Source organism: Bombus bifarius, unplaced genomic scaffold (genome assembly GCF_011952205.1).
Source record: "Bombus bifarius isolate JDL3187 unplaced genomic scaffold, Bbif_JDL3187 scf7180000007996, whole genome shotgun sequence".
In the NCBI taxonomy this organism is placed as follows: domain Eukaryota; kingdom Metazoa; phylum Arthropoda; class Insecta; order Hymenoptera; family Apidae; genus Bombus; species Bombus bifarius.
This window is the reverse complement of record NW_022884376.1, coordinates 3,786,222-3,800,981: the sequence shown is the minus strand read 5'-3', so window position 1 is coordinate 3,800,981 and position 14,760 is coordinate 3,786,222. Positions and strand designations below refer to the sequence as shown.

Here is a 14,760-nt window from a genome sequence, read left to right as displayed (position 1 = left end):
CAATGGCAATACCGAGAGTTAGTCACGTGCCACTATAAAAATGAAAAATATTCGTGACAGACACTGTATCATTGTAAATATACGATGTTGCAACACGAATCGTAAAAAGATATAAAAATGGCTACTAAGATAATGAAGAACGGGAAAAAATAATAGATAGATAAACAGAAAAAGTTATAAATAATCGTACATAAATCTGACTTAATTTCCATTTAACGATCGCATCTTTTACGGGAGCATGGGTGGACGTACAGTAATTGTACGAGGACTAAAATAGGGGAAAAGAAGTAAATCGCCGATATAAATCTTACGTCGTATCGTGGGAACCTGAGGGCACAACGGCGACGTAGCACGGGTAGTAAATGTAACGAACGTTTTGCGGTAAATGAAACGTTTTATATTTCCATAAATTTCGCGTTCGATGTAGGAGAGAAGGTACACCCGATCAAAGTGGAGGCATTTTGTGCGCCTCGATAGAGTTTGATTCGCGTAGTGCGAAAGATGGCCGATGCGCGGCGCTGGGTGCGCAGTGACGCTGCGCGCCGATGGCGCCGGCTGGGAGCGGGACCATCAGTCGCAGAGGGACCACGTACGGTGGCGGTCGTGAGTTTGTCGCAGGAGAAAGAGAACGTGCAATAGGACGAAACAGAAGATAAAGAAAGAAAGACAGGCAAGCAGAAAAGATAGCTAGAGAGAGAAAGAAAGAGGTTTCTGAGAAAAAAACGACGAAACGTAACAAGAATAAGCCGAAATCGTAGCCGTACGCGAACGTTCTTCGTTGATCACACCGAGTTCGCGGGTCCCGCTCGATCGTGTGCGCGTGAAAGAGTTTTAACCTCCGTCGTTCGATTATCGTGCGTCGTCTCGGTCCGTTCTGGTGCGTGTGGGTCGGCGCGCGCGCGCCTGTGTCCGTGTGTGCGTGAAAAACACCGCACCGTCTCTCGTTACGCGTTTCTCTCTGTGTGTTACATACATCGGGTAGTATACATACAAGAATATATACGTGCATCGGAAAGAGTAACGCCGGATCTCTCGCGTACACAGTGTGAGCACGAAAGTAAGAGAGAAAGAAAGCGAGAAGGACAACCGGGGAAGAAGAGGAGGAGGCGCGAGGCGGGCGAGGAGGGGGAGGAGGTAACGGAGTGTTGGATTTGTTTTCTTGCACAACGGTGGAGCAAAACGGCCTCAAACTGTGGGGCTCTGGGGCGTTTTTTCTTCCTCCGCAAGGGATGTACTACCCCGTAAGTGATCGTTTCATTTTTTTATGAATACTGTGCATTCATCGGAAGGCTAGATGCTAGACTAAACCAGAAGAGAGGGAGGCGTCTCTCACTGTTTCTCTCGCTCTCTACCCTCCCTTTGCTGGAAATGTTCGAAGGCGTCGCGTCGGTTCGATATGAGGCGTCAGGTCGTGGAATATCGTGCTTTGTTACTATTTTCGAACTCTATAAAAGCGATTCGATATCATTGCGCGACGCAATTGACGTATATTTGACTCTTGCCCCTTGAATGAAACGTGTATGTGAATATAATACGATACACACGCGCACAGTGTCGTGTTCTATGATGCATTGTTTTGTTTTTTTTTCTGTTCGAAATCGAGTTATAACTAACACCTTCAAGTAGTTTGCTTAGAAGTACAAATACGTCGTTCACCCTTGTTTCGTCGTAAATAGCACGAGAGAATTCGTGGTCGTCGCGTCGCTCACACGAGTGTCTCGCTCGATACGGCCGAATTGGAGGTTATGTTCGCCTCCGCCGGGAGACAGCGAACGAGAACAATTCGGAGCAAAAACACGAGTCGATAGAACGAGTGTTTCGGTAATATCTAGCAGTGAAATTCGCCTTGGTCATCGTACTGCTGGCGAAATATGCATTTCGAGGAAATATACCCATTTATTTACCGCGTTAAGAAAGACCTCTGCGAAGGAAAGGTTAGAACACTCGATAAGAAGGACACGGTCAGGGCTCTCTTCAAAGTGAAAGTAATTGTTACTAGCTATCACTATTTTATCTTACTAGTTTCCCAATTATTACGTTTCAGTGCCCATAATTAACCGATTTTAAATTAATTTTATTTTCAAATATGCAGAATTTCTCTTTTATGTCATATAGCGCAATGGAAGGTATTTTTCATATTATTCGAATATCTACAGCTAATTTTAAACCAATAATTCCAATCAATAGAATACTGTGCTCCAAAAGCAAAATTTCTATCTTTAAACAAAGATATTCGCTATATACATACAAAATTCTCTTTTTGTACCATCTTATGTGTGTTAAATACCAAAAAATATTACAAATGGGTACTGCAACTTAGTCCTTGGTGTTTTTACTTCAAATCGGAGTAGATATTTTCTACCTGCGTATTTACCTAGACCCAGGTAGGTCCTCAGAGGTTGAGATAAGGCTTTCTTCGAATTGAATCTCGCTCCAAAGTTCTTCCTTCGCCAAGGTAGGCATAGACGGATTAAATTTCATACACAATAAACCTGACCTGTTTCTTTCGCCCCTACACAACTTTCTACATATTGTTCGGAGCACGACGCTCGCTTTTATACCAGCATTCACAAAATCGAAGTAGCTTTTGTATGATTTATTATATTTCTTATTATTGCACACATCAGCTGTGCAGTTTGAATCAAGAATCATTTGTGGTTTCTATTCAGATGTTGAATTACAGTACGTTCTGCGAATATGAACGTAGTGCTCTGGTTTCGTAAGCGATGCACGTGCGTCCCGGCGCGAAACGTTCGCGAGTCTTGAACTTTTCTGGTACGTCACGATTAACGTGACGAAGACGTGCCTTTTTTTGCACGCGTTTGAAGTATGCACAATGTCGTCCGATTCGCCATGATCGTCTCGCGTAATTAATATTGATATGTACGCGTATCGCGTTGCTTGCCATTTGCGTTGCGTTTTTTGTTTGACGAACGAGTGTTATCTTGACTGTGTCGTTTTTATGCCAGTGTTAAAATTCGGGAACAGAGATAGTTTTTATTTTTTGCGTTTGAATTATTAAGTTTTATAGTTATTGTATTAAGTTTTATTTATATGTAGAAATTATTTTATTCTTTGAGGTCTAAATATTAAATCTTGTGGTTTTTCGAAGAATGTATCGCAGAAATAATTGAATATACTTTGTATGTTATTTAATATAGTGATATTTCATAATATATAGTGTTATTTAATATAGTGTTATTAATATAGTGATTTAATTGACAGATGTATTTATAGTGAAACGAAAATTTCAAAGTTGAATATGTAGGTAGGTGGTACGTAGATTATTATTATAATGGAATAAATATATTTATTCAATATTATATATTTAATATTTATTAATGTTACTGTACTTTTTTGGTATCTGGAATTATTTTGAAGTTTTTGTAGCATTGTCTCGATATTAATATTCAAGTATGAATGGTAATGTACAACAGTAACCTTCCTGATAATTAAACATTTTATATCCTCACCACTTTTATTTGCTAATTCATATACATATTCAAACGATTACAGAAAAAGTCGAGATAGGTGTAGTTAAATCCATCGGTGAAAAGATTAAACAACAACGCAAAGTTGAATAGGATGATCAAACCCGTTTTATTTAGTTACCAAATACCAATATCAGCGGCTGTCAATGTATACCCACAAAAAAAAATGTAACATCGCATTCGGCGTAAAAATTACATAACAGTATTCCAATTGAAATTCAAGTTTCGCTCCATGAATTCATGAGCAATAACTCAGATCAACTTCGCGTCGGTAAAAAGTTGGACGTAAAGATTCGAACGAATTTGCACAGTCATCGTAAACTCTGCCACCGTAAACATGACATGCATTAACAAATAATCTACTTCCAGCTTCCTTGTTCTTCTCGCAAAAAACTCTTCTGCTCTTTTTTACACACGTGTCAAAAAGGAAAAGGAGAGAGAGAGAGGGAAAAGGAAAGCACAAATTACACGGTAAGCGGAAGAAAAGGCGATTTTACCGTTAGCGCGGGGACAAAGAAACACGTTGGAACAATCGACCAGTCGCAATCGATTTCATCAATCTCCCGCTGTTTCTCTCCGAAAAATCCGCTCGATCGAGGGTCGGTTAATTTCCGTGTGCGCGAGAATTTCCCTGCGACCCGACGCGTGTTCCCAGCTTTTTTATTCGTCCCGTATATATTCGTTAGAAAAAGGGGCGAAGCTTGTCCACAGCGAGAGGTGGACGAAAAATTTCAAAGCAGATTACAGCGTCACAAGCTCGCGGTATTATCCATCGACGTTAATCCACTGGCATTACCACTGCCAATTCTACGGAAATAAATAAAAGGAGAAAAAATAAGAGAAGAAGAGGTGGAACGCGAGAAAAGGGGGAGAAATAAAGAAGGGGAAAAAACGAAGGGGTAGCGCACGGTCACGTTCCATTGGCTTTTCAGGAAAAAAGAGTCGCTTTTTGGGTCAAGCGTCCATAGTTATCCCTGCGCTGTTGGACCACCCCTTTCTGGTTTTAATATTATTTCCCGAGAAACCGGAGGCCAATGAGGCTTGAACTAGAGTCGAAGTGGACGAACGTCATTCACGAACTGCTCGTCGTCGACTTTGATCCTCTACTCGCGTTAATTTTTTTCCTCTTTTTTTTTTTTGTGTGTGTTTTATTCTTGCGTTCGTCTATTTCCCAGAGATGTATTTCTCTCTTCTCGTTTTCATCATCGAATCGTCGATGAAGAGATTTTCCACGGCACGACGATGTGTATTTTGAAATATAGGGCAGGGTGGGCTATTTCCAGCCCCCGGTGTGTATCGGTACTTTATTTCGAGGCAAGTAAGTAGATCGATCGGTCTTCCCATCGTATCGGCTGGCCCTTAAGCTATGCACGGCCCCGACGATCTGTCCCCTCATGCTAATTTCTTTTCTCACTAGGGTGTTCCGGGGTAGTTGCGGCTGTGTAAATCCTTCTTTGAGAGAGGAAGGGTATGGGGTCTTGCTTAAGTAGTGGAATACCTATTAGATGGTTTTTGGATTAGCTATTTTTTTAGATAGTTTTTATGAAATCTGGAAGCATTAACTTCTTTGTGTTTTTCAATGTAATCGTGTCCATTTATCGGCAAGTAATTTCTTAAATCCGAGGAAGACACGAAAGAATCGTTGTTCGTATGTGTGATTTTCATTCGATTGAACTTTAAATGTATTTTGATTTCGAAGTGAAAACCTTTGGTACAGCTCTTCCGTTATTTTAAGAAATTATACAAAACGATTCGCGAAAATCACGAATGGATTGTTTCTTCCAAAAGGAACGCTTTAAATATCAGTCCATTTCACCAGTTCGATCGCCGCGGGTAAAGGTCGATATTTTCATGGATAAGAAGACAGTAATGTATTAAGTAAAAGCATAAATTCGTCCCGTTACTACCTATAATTTAACACCTGTTTCGAGGCAAGCAATATCGCAGCAAGAAAAAAAAAAAAAAAAAAAAAAGAAAAGCTGAGAAAGGAAGAAGGTACAAATAGGTAGTAAAAAATTGTGACACAAGAAGAGAAGCGCGTAATATAAGTTGGCGTTACAAAAGACGAAAAATAAGGCGGTGCTTTTGGATTGGAGGAATTTGTCTTGTTTTTCCAACAACGCCATTACTCCCTGCCTTATCTCATTTAGTAATTGCTCCTGAATATTCAGATTCTGTTTAAGATAATTAATCGTTGGACGTTGACCGCGTGGAAATTTCGACTAAAATTTTCCTTCGTGTTAGTCTGTTTGTCTGACAGATCGAGTCTGTCCTTGCAACGTGTGTCACCTTGTTATCGATATTCTCATCACGTGCTCCATTAATCGGTAGATTTTTCTATGGTTAACCGCATCTTAGAACGTCGTACTTGTTATCGAGCGAATATACTTCCGTTTCACCTTTATTTTCCGATCTTCTTGCGTTTCTTCTGTAGTCTTGAATTTCACGAAACATCGTGAAATATTGCGACGAAGAACGAGAACAGATATGTTGTTGTCATAACAAACAACTCGTTATAGTAGGAAATTACTGAATTAATATTTCAGTAGTTTCTAAATATAGAAATAAATAAACGGAAGAATACGATAGTATCTAAATATTAAACAAAATATTACGAGTACGTACATAACTCTGTATAAACTTTACGATTTTTAATTTCATCTTTTATTTACATTGTATCCGGGATAAGCGGAATCCATAAAATATTTCCTACTGCTGTTACTATAGATACCTACCGTTATTCATGTCTTCGATGTTTTTTATCTTCTGGCTTCTAGAATTTGTGCCAATTTCTGTCTGATACATGGATTAGGAATTGTTCTGTCCATTTTACTCGAATGTAAGCTATTTCTGTTCGCGATTGAAACCGAGAGACAGGGGTCATGCCCCGCGGAAGCACGCGAAATAGGCCGTGCATGATTGCGTGTTAACACGAGTCTTAAAAATCATAGTTTCCAAGCTTTGGTCAGTTTCATGGTATTTCATGTTTACTCGTAATTAAGCCTTAAATAACAAATTAACGAAACAAGTAAAATCGAATATTTCGTGACGTTTCGTAACTCAGAAATGAAAGTAATATCGAGTTTTTCTTAAAGACACTGCTCTCTCCATGGTATTGTTTCATTTATCTAAGGAATCAGCCTGGGGCCAAACTTAAGCCGTCGAACTGCTTTCCTGGGCATTGGGTAAATTTAGAAACGCAATTCGATCGGGATACCAGGAATCGAAATGTTTAAAAAGATGGAAACGGAGGAGAGAAAATTGTTTTGAATTTGTCGTACGAGACATATTGATTTGTCATAGAATTGTTCGTTCGAACGTAGGAAGATGTACGTGTTATTTTTCTGAAAATTTCTCCTTTCTTCTGAAAATACCTACTCGTTGTATCGGCAAGATGGTGAAATAAATCTCTATCTAGATTGCATAAAAATACAAATTTGCACGGACGTTCGCAGTCAAACGATTAATATTTGGTCCTTTTACAAGCAACAAAAATACAATACATTTGTAGTTGTGTGAAAAACTTGTAAAGCTTCATTATATTCGAAACTTGCGCATAAAATTAATCAATTTAGCTTCTGTATGTCTCGTATCGTATTCGGAATTGATTCAGAGTAGTTACGAAGGACTGAACGATCTTTCACGAAGAGGAACAGACAAGCATAAAGAAAGATCAGAATACGAATTTTTTAAATTAAACTTAGAACCCTCCGGACGTTGATAAACGAGAGAAATACTGAGAATAAAAAAATTCTGGATACCAGCAGCCATTTTAAAATTAAACGCAAGCAACTTAGAGTGCAACACGGGGAGAGAGTAGAATTCTGTAAAGCGCGAACAAATTGCATCCACTCTCGTATCCTCGAGGAAGAAATATTCCGGGCATTTCGTTGAAGGTGGATGCCACTCCGTGAATTAATTAGACGGCCGCGTTCGGATGTATTAAGAAATATTTCACGTGTCGCGCGCAATTCGAGAGCGAGTTGGCACAAAAGGGGAAGGAAGTATCACTTTAAGCTCGAACCACCGCGCAACGCGTGGTTAATCCGCGTCGCGAATACGTGTCAAGGCTTCTTTTTCTCTGTACGTTGTTTGCTTTTTTCCGCTGTCTTCCTTTTCTTCTTCGCGCCTGCAAATTATCACTTATGAATGCACTTGGCGTGGGAAGATCGCATCGTTGGCAATATTTTTTCTTTTGTAAACGCTTCTTGAAACAATTAATACCATGTAGCAGTGAAGAATTAGTACTTTGCTCTACTTAGTTAAGTTCGGTAAAATATACTAGTAGATGGATGTGAAATGTAATGAAATAGAAACAAGGTAGATAAGATAAGGTTTGTGAAATATAGATGCATACAATCTTAAATTTATTTCTTTTTAGATATAATTACAGCGAGTTAAAATACTTAAAGCGACGAACTAATAGAAGAATTGCGAATATAACAGGAACATCACGAAGGGAAGGTAATGTCGAATAGCATTTATTGAAGCAGAGTCGGAGAATTTAGATTCGATTAAGGAAACATGTTGGTCTGGTTTTCGACTAACACGAGTTCACGCCAAGATATTTTCGACTAACACGCCAAACTGTGCAAATGTTCGAGGGATTCGTTTTATCATTCGAGCAAGGAAGTCGATCCTTTACTTTTCAAAAATAAAGGGTTACTCGGATGATTTTGAAAACATCTGTAGGACGTCGTTCGAAGCATTTGAAACACGTTGTTGAAAATTTCTTAGTTCGTAAAATTGATCTTATTTTGATTTTCCTAACGTCTAAAGTTAGTATTGCTAGTGCACGTTGCGTCTTAACGTGGATCTTAATAATTCGAGGCGTTCCGCTTTGCAAAGCAGCCTCGCGAAATCACGACACAGAGGGACATGTCCGGTGCCTTGTGTCCGCATACTGATACGGGAATTAACTTCTAACGCTTGCACGCGGCTGACTGGATTAAGATTGATGATTAAATAGTGCCACGTCGGCTACTGTTACGCCATGAAGTAGAGACGACGACACGGTTGTCCATTATTCACGATCAAACAGTTGCTCGAAGACGATGGCGACGTTGCTTTGCTAGAGTTGTTCCTTTCGTATTGGCATCATACTTCCTGACATTTGACATGTAACCGGTTGGTTAATTTCGGACGGGTCGATGCGTTGGCTATTCGCGAACGAAATCGACGGAAGGTGGATCGGTTCGATCGGTCCGCCACTTTATTTAGACGCATCAAATTGGGACGTGTCGAGTCCACTTTATTAACGCCGTCCTATTTGTCGGCCTCACTGCGCTATTGACTACTAATCGTCCCAGTGATTTACGTATTTCGGTATCTGGATTTTTCCTCCTTTTTTACCTTCGCGCTTTTGATGGATGTTTTGGGGTCTCGGTGATACGAAGAGAATAAAGCGGAGGAGAATTTTTGTTTGCTGTTTGCTTTATTAGAGAGGGAGAGAAAGAGAGAGAGAGAGAGAGAGAGAGAGAAGAAATAATGAATACGTAAAGCGTATATAACAAATATATAAGAGTAAATAGGTCATAAAAATCCTACTTTCATATTCTACATTGAATTGGATATTAAGAAAATATTTTCAACCATCGCATCTCTAAGTATCGCCTTTATCTCTGTTACGGTCTTCGAATTCTTCTGTTTTAATTTCAAATTCTCTTTAATAACGGTATTGAGAAAATGTTATAACAAAGTTGGAAAAAGAAATCGCGCAATGATTCTATCGCGTTTTCTCCAAACTTGAGAAATTTTCCCTGGTAGAAAAATGCGATTCGTTGGAAAACAACTGAAATGGCGCAACAGTGTAATAATATAAAGTGCAGAAAGTTGGTAATCGCGCGTGAATCAAGTAGAACAAAATATCAAATGTACATACTTTACGTAAAGGATTAGCGCTGTAGATATCTCACTGAACATACATTTAACTTGGCACGAATAACTCATTTTTACGGCTACTGCTAGTTCGAACGATTTATTAGAGAAGATTAAAAACATTCTCAACGTCTCTATATAGTTCACGCGTTTAAACACCGCGCAAACAAAAATATCATAGGAAGAAATGATTCATTCTATGAACCTTTCCCTTCTACCATTATGAAAATCAATTCACACCGACGTGAATCACTTATACACCAAATATGAACAAAATATCAATTTTCACGGTTTTATCTAAACCGAATTTTTCGTTAATTATTAATTTTGTTATCAGTAAACTGGGAACGTTTCTGTATTTATTTGAGAATTTAAGAGTTTAACATTTTTACCTGTAAAAAGATATTTTAAGCCGGCGTAATTTTTAATTCCGAGCATCCGTGATTCCAAACTTTGTACTTTTTACAATCTTTTTACTAGTTTTAACAGCGTTTAGCGGAAGTACCATCAAAATACATAAAGAGGAGCATATGAAAAGTCACGATTCGCGGTTTTTTTAACCGCGGTCTCTCTAGTTTAATGGCTCTAATTTCGTTCAGGGGACGAGTACGGATGATTGAGTTAACAAACTCGGGCGGACTGGACGCGTGGTCCATTTGCAGTCGGCGGCCCTTCATTTAACAGCCAGACGTTTCACCTTCGTTCCCGCGGAAACGAATAAATCCCGGTGTTCCCCGCGGGATCGTAGGCTCTCTGTCCCTCCCACAAGATGGATATATTTATCACGGAGAAACGTCGACTGCCTCGCGAACGGAACGCCGCACGTTCCCTTTGATACGTGCCAGCGACGATTCTTCATTTTCGGTATTAATCCACGTCGCTGCTCGAGCTCGAACCACTCGCGTCCTTCTCGTGCAAATTGCTACTTGGACCCGTCGTTCGAATATAACTTTCGTGTCAGAGTGACGTAACTGGAGCGTGGAAAAATTCGCGAGATCGCGTCTCATCCTTGACGAACGAGCATATAAAGATCGTTCGTTATACGAACGTGTTAATCTTTGTTAACGCTTTAGTCCTTTTAAATAGGTTTCGTTGTTGAGCCTGTGCTTTAGTAGCTTTGAGTGTGTTCTGTTTTAACATTAGAATTATTATTTTTTATTCTTTGCAACTGTTTTTGGCAGGCGTGCTTATTTGGCATACTTATAATACCACTTTATTTATAATCATCAATGTATACTATATTTAGGTTAAGGTATGCGAAACATCTGAAACTTTTAATCTACTTGCTAGCAAGTTCGCTTCCGTTACATTAGCGAGAAATTGGTGACACTTTAAGCATTATGTACTAAGAGTGTAGAGAATTTCAATTTTCTGCTATAGAAGATTTCTTTGTCCGACACGTTGGCTATATGTTTTTTAAATACATTGTATTACGAATATGTAGTATAAAATGCGAAGAGTCACGTGTATACAATACAAATATTGTTTATACAATTCAAATATGTTGAATTCAAATATTCTTACTCGATAAAACACCAAACAATAATGAAAGATATCTGATGCGTAGTATCGTGGAAAAACCGTTTAGGAAAAGTCCGATGAACTACAATGTAGATAGAAAGTGAGTGCTGACGAGCCGGGAAGGATGGGAAATCCCAATGGGCCATGTGGCCCAGCAATATAACCGTAACGCTTTCGGGCAATAAATACTTGAAGAAAGATGTACATGGCCATGTTGAGTCAGTTTTGAAATATGTCGTAGAAGTACCTAAAACTAGTATAAAAGGACGTTTTGATGGAGAAAGTGAGTTAGTTGTTAGTCGTAAGTCATGAGTTGTTAGTCGTAAGTCATGAGTTGTTAGTCGTAAGTCATGAGTCATTAGTCGTAAGTCGTGAGTCGCTAGTCGTAAGTCGTTAATCAATAGTTGGAGTGAGTTGGAGTCATGAGACCATGAGTGGTGAGGTGTCACTCAGAAGTTGAGTAGTTGTACAAATTTAGTTGTATTATCGACCAATCGCGGGGAGACGCAATCGCGAGGAAACACGTCAACAGGAGTTCTAAATTCTCGTTACGATTATAATAATCGACGCCGCGAATAGATCGATCCCCTGATTTCCGTTGAAATAATAGGGGTGGTTGAGGTGGTATAACGCTGCGATTAACAGGGTTATAAAGATTATATTTCCAACACTTAAGAGTTACACTGAGTCGTATGTATAAGTTAAGCAAGTGATTGATTTAAGGATAGTAACCCGGTAAGAACGTGCAATAAACCCAAGGACTGTTTCAAATACCGGAAATACTTGCAGGATTGAAGGTTCCTGCAAGTTAATAAGATTCGGGTTAAGGTGGGGCCTTAGGTTTATCGAGGGTCTGTCGAATGGGGCTTGGGCCTTGATGGTCAGACACTGAAGGACATCGCACGGACCATTTCACGCGACGTAACATTAGTTGTTTTAGTTATATTACATTATTACATTAAGCTCTAGTTAAATAATCATCGTTCTCCTACTTCAATCATTGTAAATAAATCTATCAAATAAATAAAATTGCTATAGTTGTATTGTGTATTGTATTATTCCTGGCGTGAGAAGACCTACATCTCTACAGTAGGAATTAGAAATATCTAAAGATAATAACAAGTAGCATCAACGATATATTTTTGTTCGATAAAATCAAATATTTATCTCCAATTGCAGTCCTCATTTCACTGTCTTTCGTCAAATCGGAGAACAACGCTATTCGCCTGTCTAAAGTTTTCACTGCTGCCAACCATACTCTCGTCAGAAGTGTCACCAGTGAACATCCGTTAAATAAATAAGTTTCACGAAAACAAGAGTTCAAAAGCCTTTGAAACGAAGACAAAGGCTCGTAAACGAGACAGTAATAGTGATGAACTCGTCGATGGAAGCGGACAGCGTTCTCTACGTGGAAGTTGGCATTCGTCGCGTTCGTAATTCACGTTCGAAAACGCGGCCGGGTCTGTCGTTGCGGTTTCGTTGCAGGGTCGAGGCTGCCTCTCGAGGAGGTTGCTGGCCTCCTGGTTGCATTCGTTGCGGTTAATAATATTCGCCGTGGATTATCGCCGGTCAGAGAACCGGAGAATCGATCGGTTCGTTTCCCCTTCTACCATTACCGTTCTTGCTTCCACGATTTATTACACATCCGCGTTGGGGGGGAAGCGCTGTCTCCTTAACCCTTTCAAAACAGAGTTTATGGTAGGTTAAGTAAACATATTTTTTTTATTAATTACTAAAGACTAAACAAAATATTATGTATCATAATATTTAGATACGGCAGAACTCTGTTTATAAGAATTTATCCAACAAATAATTTATGTAATTGGAATTCATATAACAACAATCCACCGACTCGTCCCATTATGTATGATTTATCGTTTACATAATCAGAGTTGATTCATATAAGTAGATTCAGTCGACGAGAGCTTATTTACTCAGACGTTAATTAATATTTTGTTAAAACAAATGCAGTTTATATAAACGTTTTTTTCTCACTGCATCGATGTACTTTAATATTTGCATGTAATATCATTTGTGTAATGAAGCATCGAAATATAATTTAGCCAGCAGTAAAGGTAAAATATCAGCGTGTATGAAAATTGAGCCAGCCTGTCAGGCTTAACGATCAGGATGAACGTCGTTCGACGAACGATTTTCAATAAATAAGACAACGACGAAAATGGAAAACGCGAGATATTTCATATTTTATAATACTCGAATCGCTCGTATCGTGCGCGTATTATTATTGCACGTGATGAAAGAGCGTCGTGCGTCTCGTTTGCACAGATCGGCACGGAACTGACTTCTGCTAATGTTGGAGAAAATTTCCAGTATTCCACTGTCTGTGAGGTCGACCAAACTGTATACATATTTGTATAGCTTGTTGGAGTTCGTTTGCTCTTGTGCTATTTGGCTAGCACGTTTTGTTGTATCCACGTAAATTGGAAACATATATCGAGCGTCTATGCTGTGCCTTTACTCATTTCATGCGTGGAATAGCATTCATAACGAGGCAGGTAGCAAATGAAAATAGATACAAACTTTAGAGAGAAAATTGTAAAATATTACGTGAAACGAACTATAAGGAAAATTTAATCAGATTGTTTGTTACGTTAGCTATATTACCTGTATTGATTATTACATTGTTCAAATTGAACTTCTTACGTCGCAGCATTCTTTTAGCGCATAAGACACGCGAGAAAGAAAAATTTGCTTTCGATTTCGCAATATCGCGTATTCGATCCTTCATCCATGCGTGAAATAACGCGTTTAAATATTATAATATAAATATTACACGACCAGCAGCTACGACACAGTTGATAAAATTTTTTAACGTTGCTCAACGAACGATTCTTCGTGGACTACCTCGAAATTTAATTTCCTCTTTTTAAATATTGTCATCGTATACTGGTACCCGCAGCGGATTTCCCAAAGTTATCGAACAGACGACAGAGATCAACCGCCCGTATCCTCGTGACTTGGGATAAGTCAATGGTTTTGAGACGAAGATTAAGGATCCTGTGGGGTTCGAGGCTTTGCTGATGTTCTTAGGAAGACGTTTATCATCCCTTGAATTAATTTATTAGCTCTGGAATTAGGGAGGTAGATAAATGTCTAAGCATGTCTAGATGAGAATTTCAAGATCAAACGGGAATAAAATGTTGAATCGACGAGAGAGTAACGTGAAAATAATTTAATATGTCATCGTTTATGAAAAATACGTGTTTCTTATATTTTTCTCAAACTGAATGAAATTTTCAGTTTCATTTACAGAACTCGAGTGTTCCACAGTTTTATCGCTTGATACGTTCGCAATTTGGAATATTTCGAACGAACCGGAATTCTTTCACAAAATTGCTTTTATTCTCATACGAACTCGTTCGCTACAACTACCAGGTACATATTAGGTTGTTCGAAAAATGTCTTTCTTTCGCAAACGTGTTTTTTTTACAACAATGCATACAAACGTGAAACCAGGTCTGTCGCGATGTTTATCACAATAGAACAAAATGGATCGTACGTAATTCGACAAAATAATATAAAAGAAAAAACATTGTGCGTCTATTATTTCCTCATAAAACAAAAGAAACTTTTCGGACAGCTTAATACATTCCTTAAAAATCCTTGCAATATGGTTCATGAATATTTGCATCGTAGGTACTTACAATTATCGTTTCGGCTTATGACTATATACATAGTCGTCTATTATCGCAATCAAGCGCAAAGAGATAGATACGGAGTATTTAACATTCACGTGTACATATGCTTCTTAACTGTGATAACATGCAAAACATATGCAATATGTAAGATAATAATTACATATAAAACATGTATACACCTACATGAACATTCACAGTATACTTAACCATTC

At 38.7% G+C, this 14,760-nt stretch overlaps 1 protein-coding gene across 2 annotated transcripts in view; it reads left to right on the top strand.

Moving 5' to 3' along the window:
• The window catches only part of LOC117205981 (RNA binding protein fox-1 homolog 2-like), a 346,747-nt gene that overhangs the window by 159,340 nt on the left and 172,647 nt on the right, over window positions 1-14,760 (top strand). The window contains exon 1 of one of the 2 annotated variants that reach the window (XM_033444876.1): window positions 581-1,241. The exons of the other annotated variant lie outside the window; for it this stretch is intronic. Within the exon in view, the coding sequence (XP_033300767.1) occupies window positions 1,230-1,241 (12 nt within the window). The 5' untranslated portion in view covers window positions 581-1,229. Of the gene's footprint in view, window positions 1-580; window positions 1,242-14,760 lie in introns of those variants that run through there. 2 annotated transcript variants of the gene reach the window in all.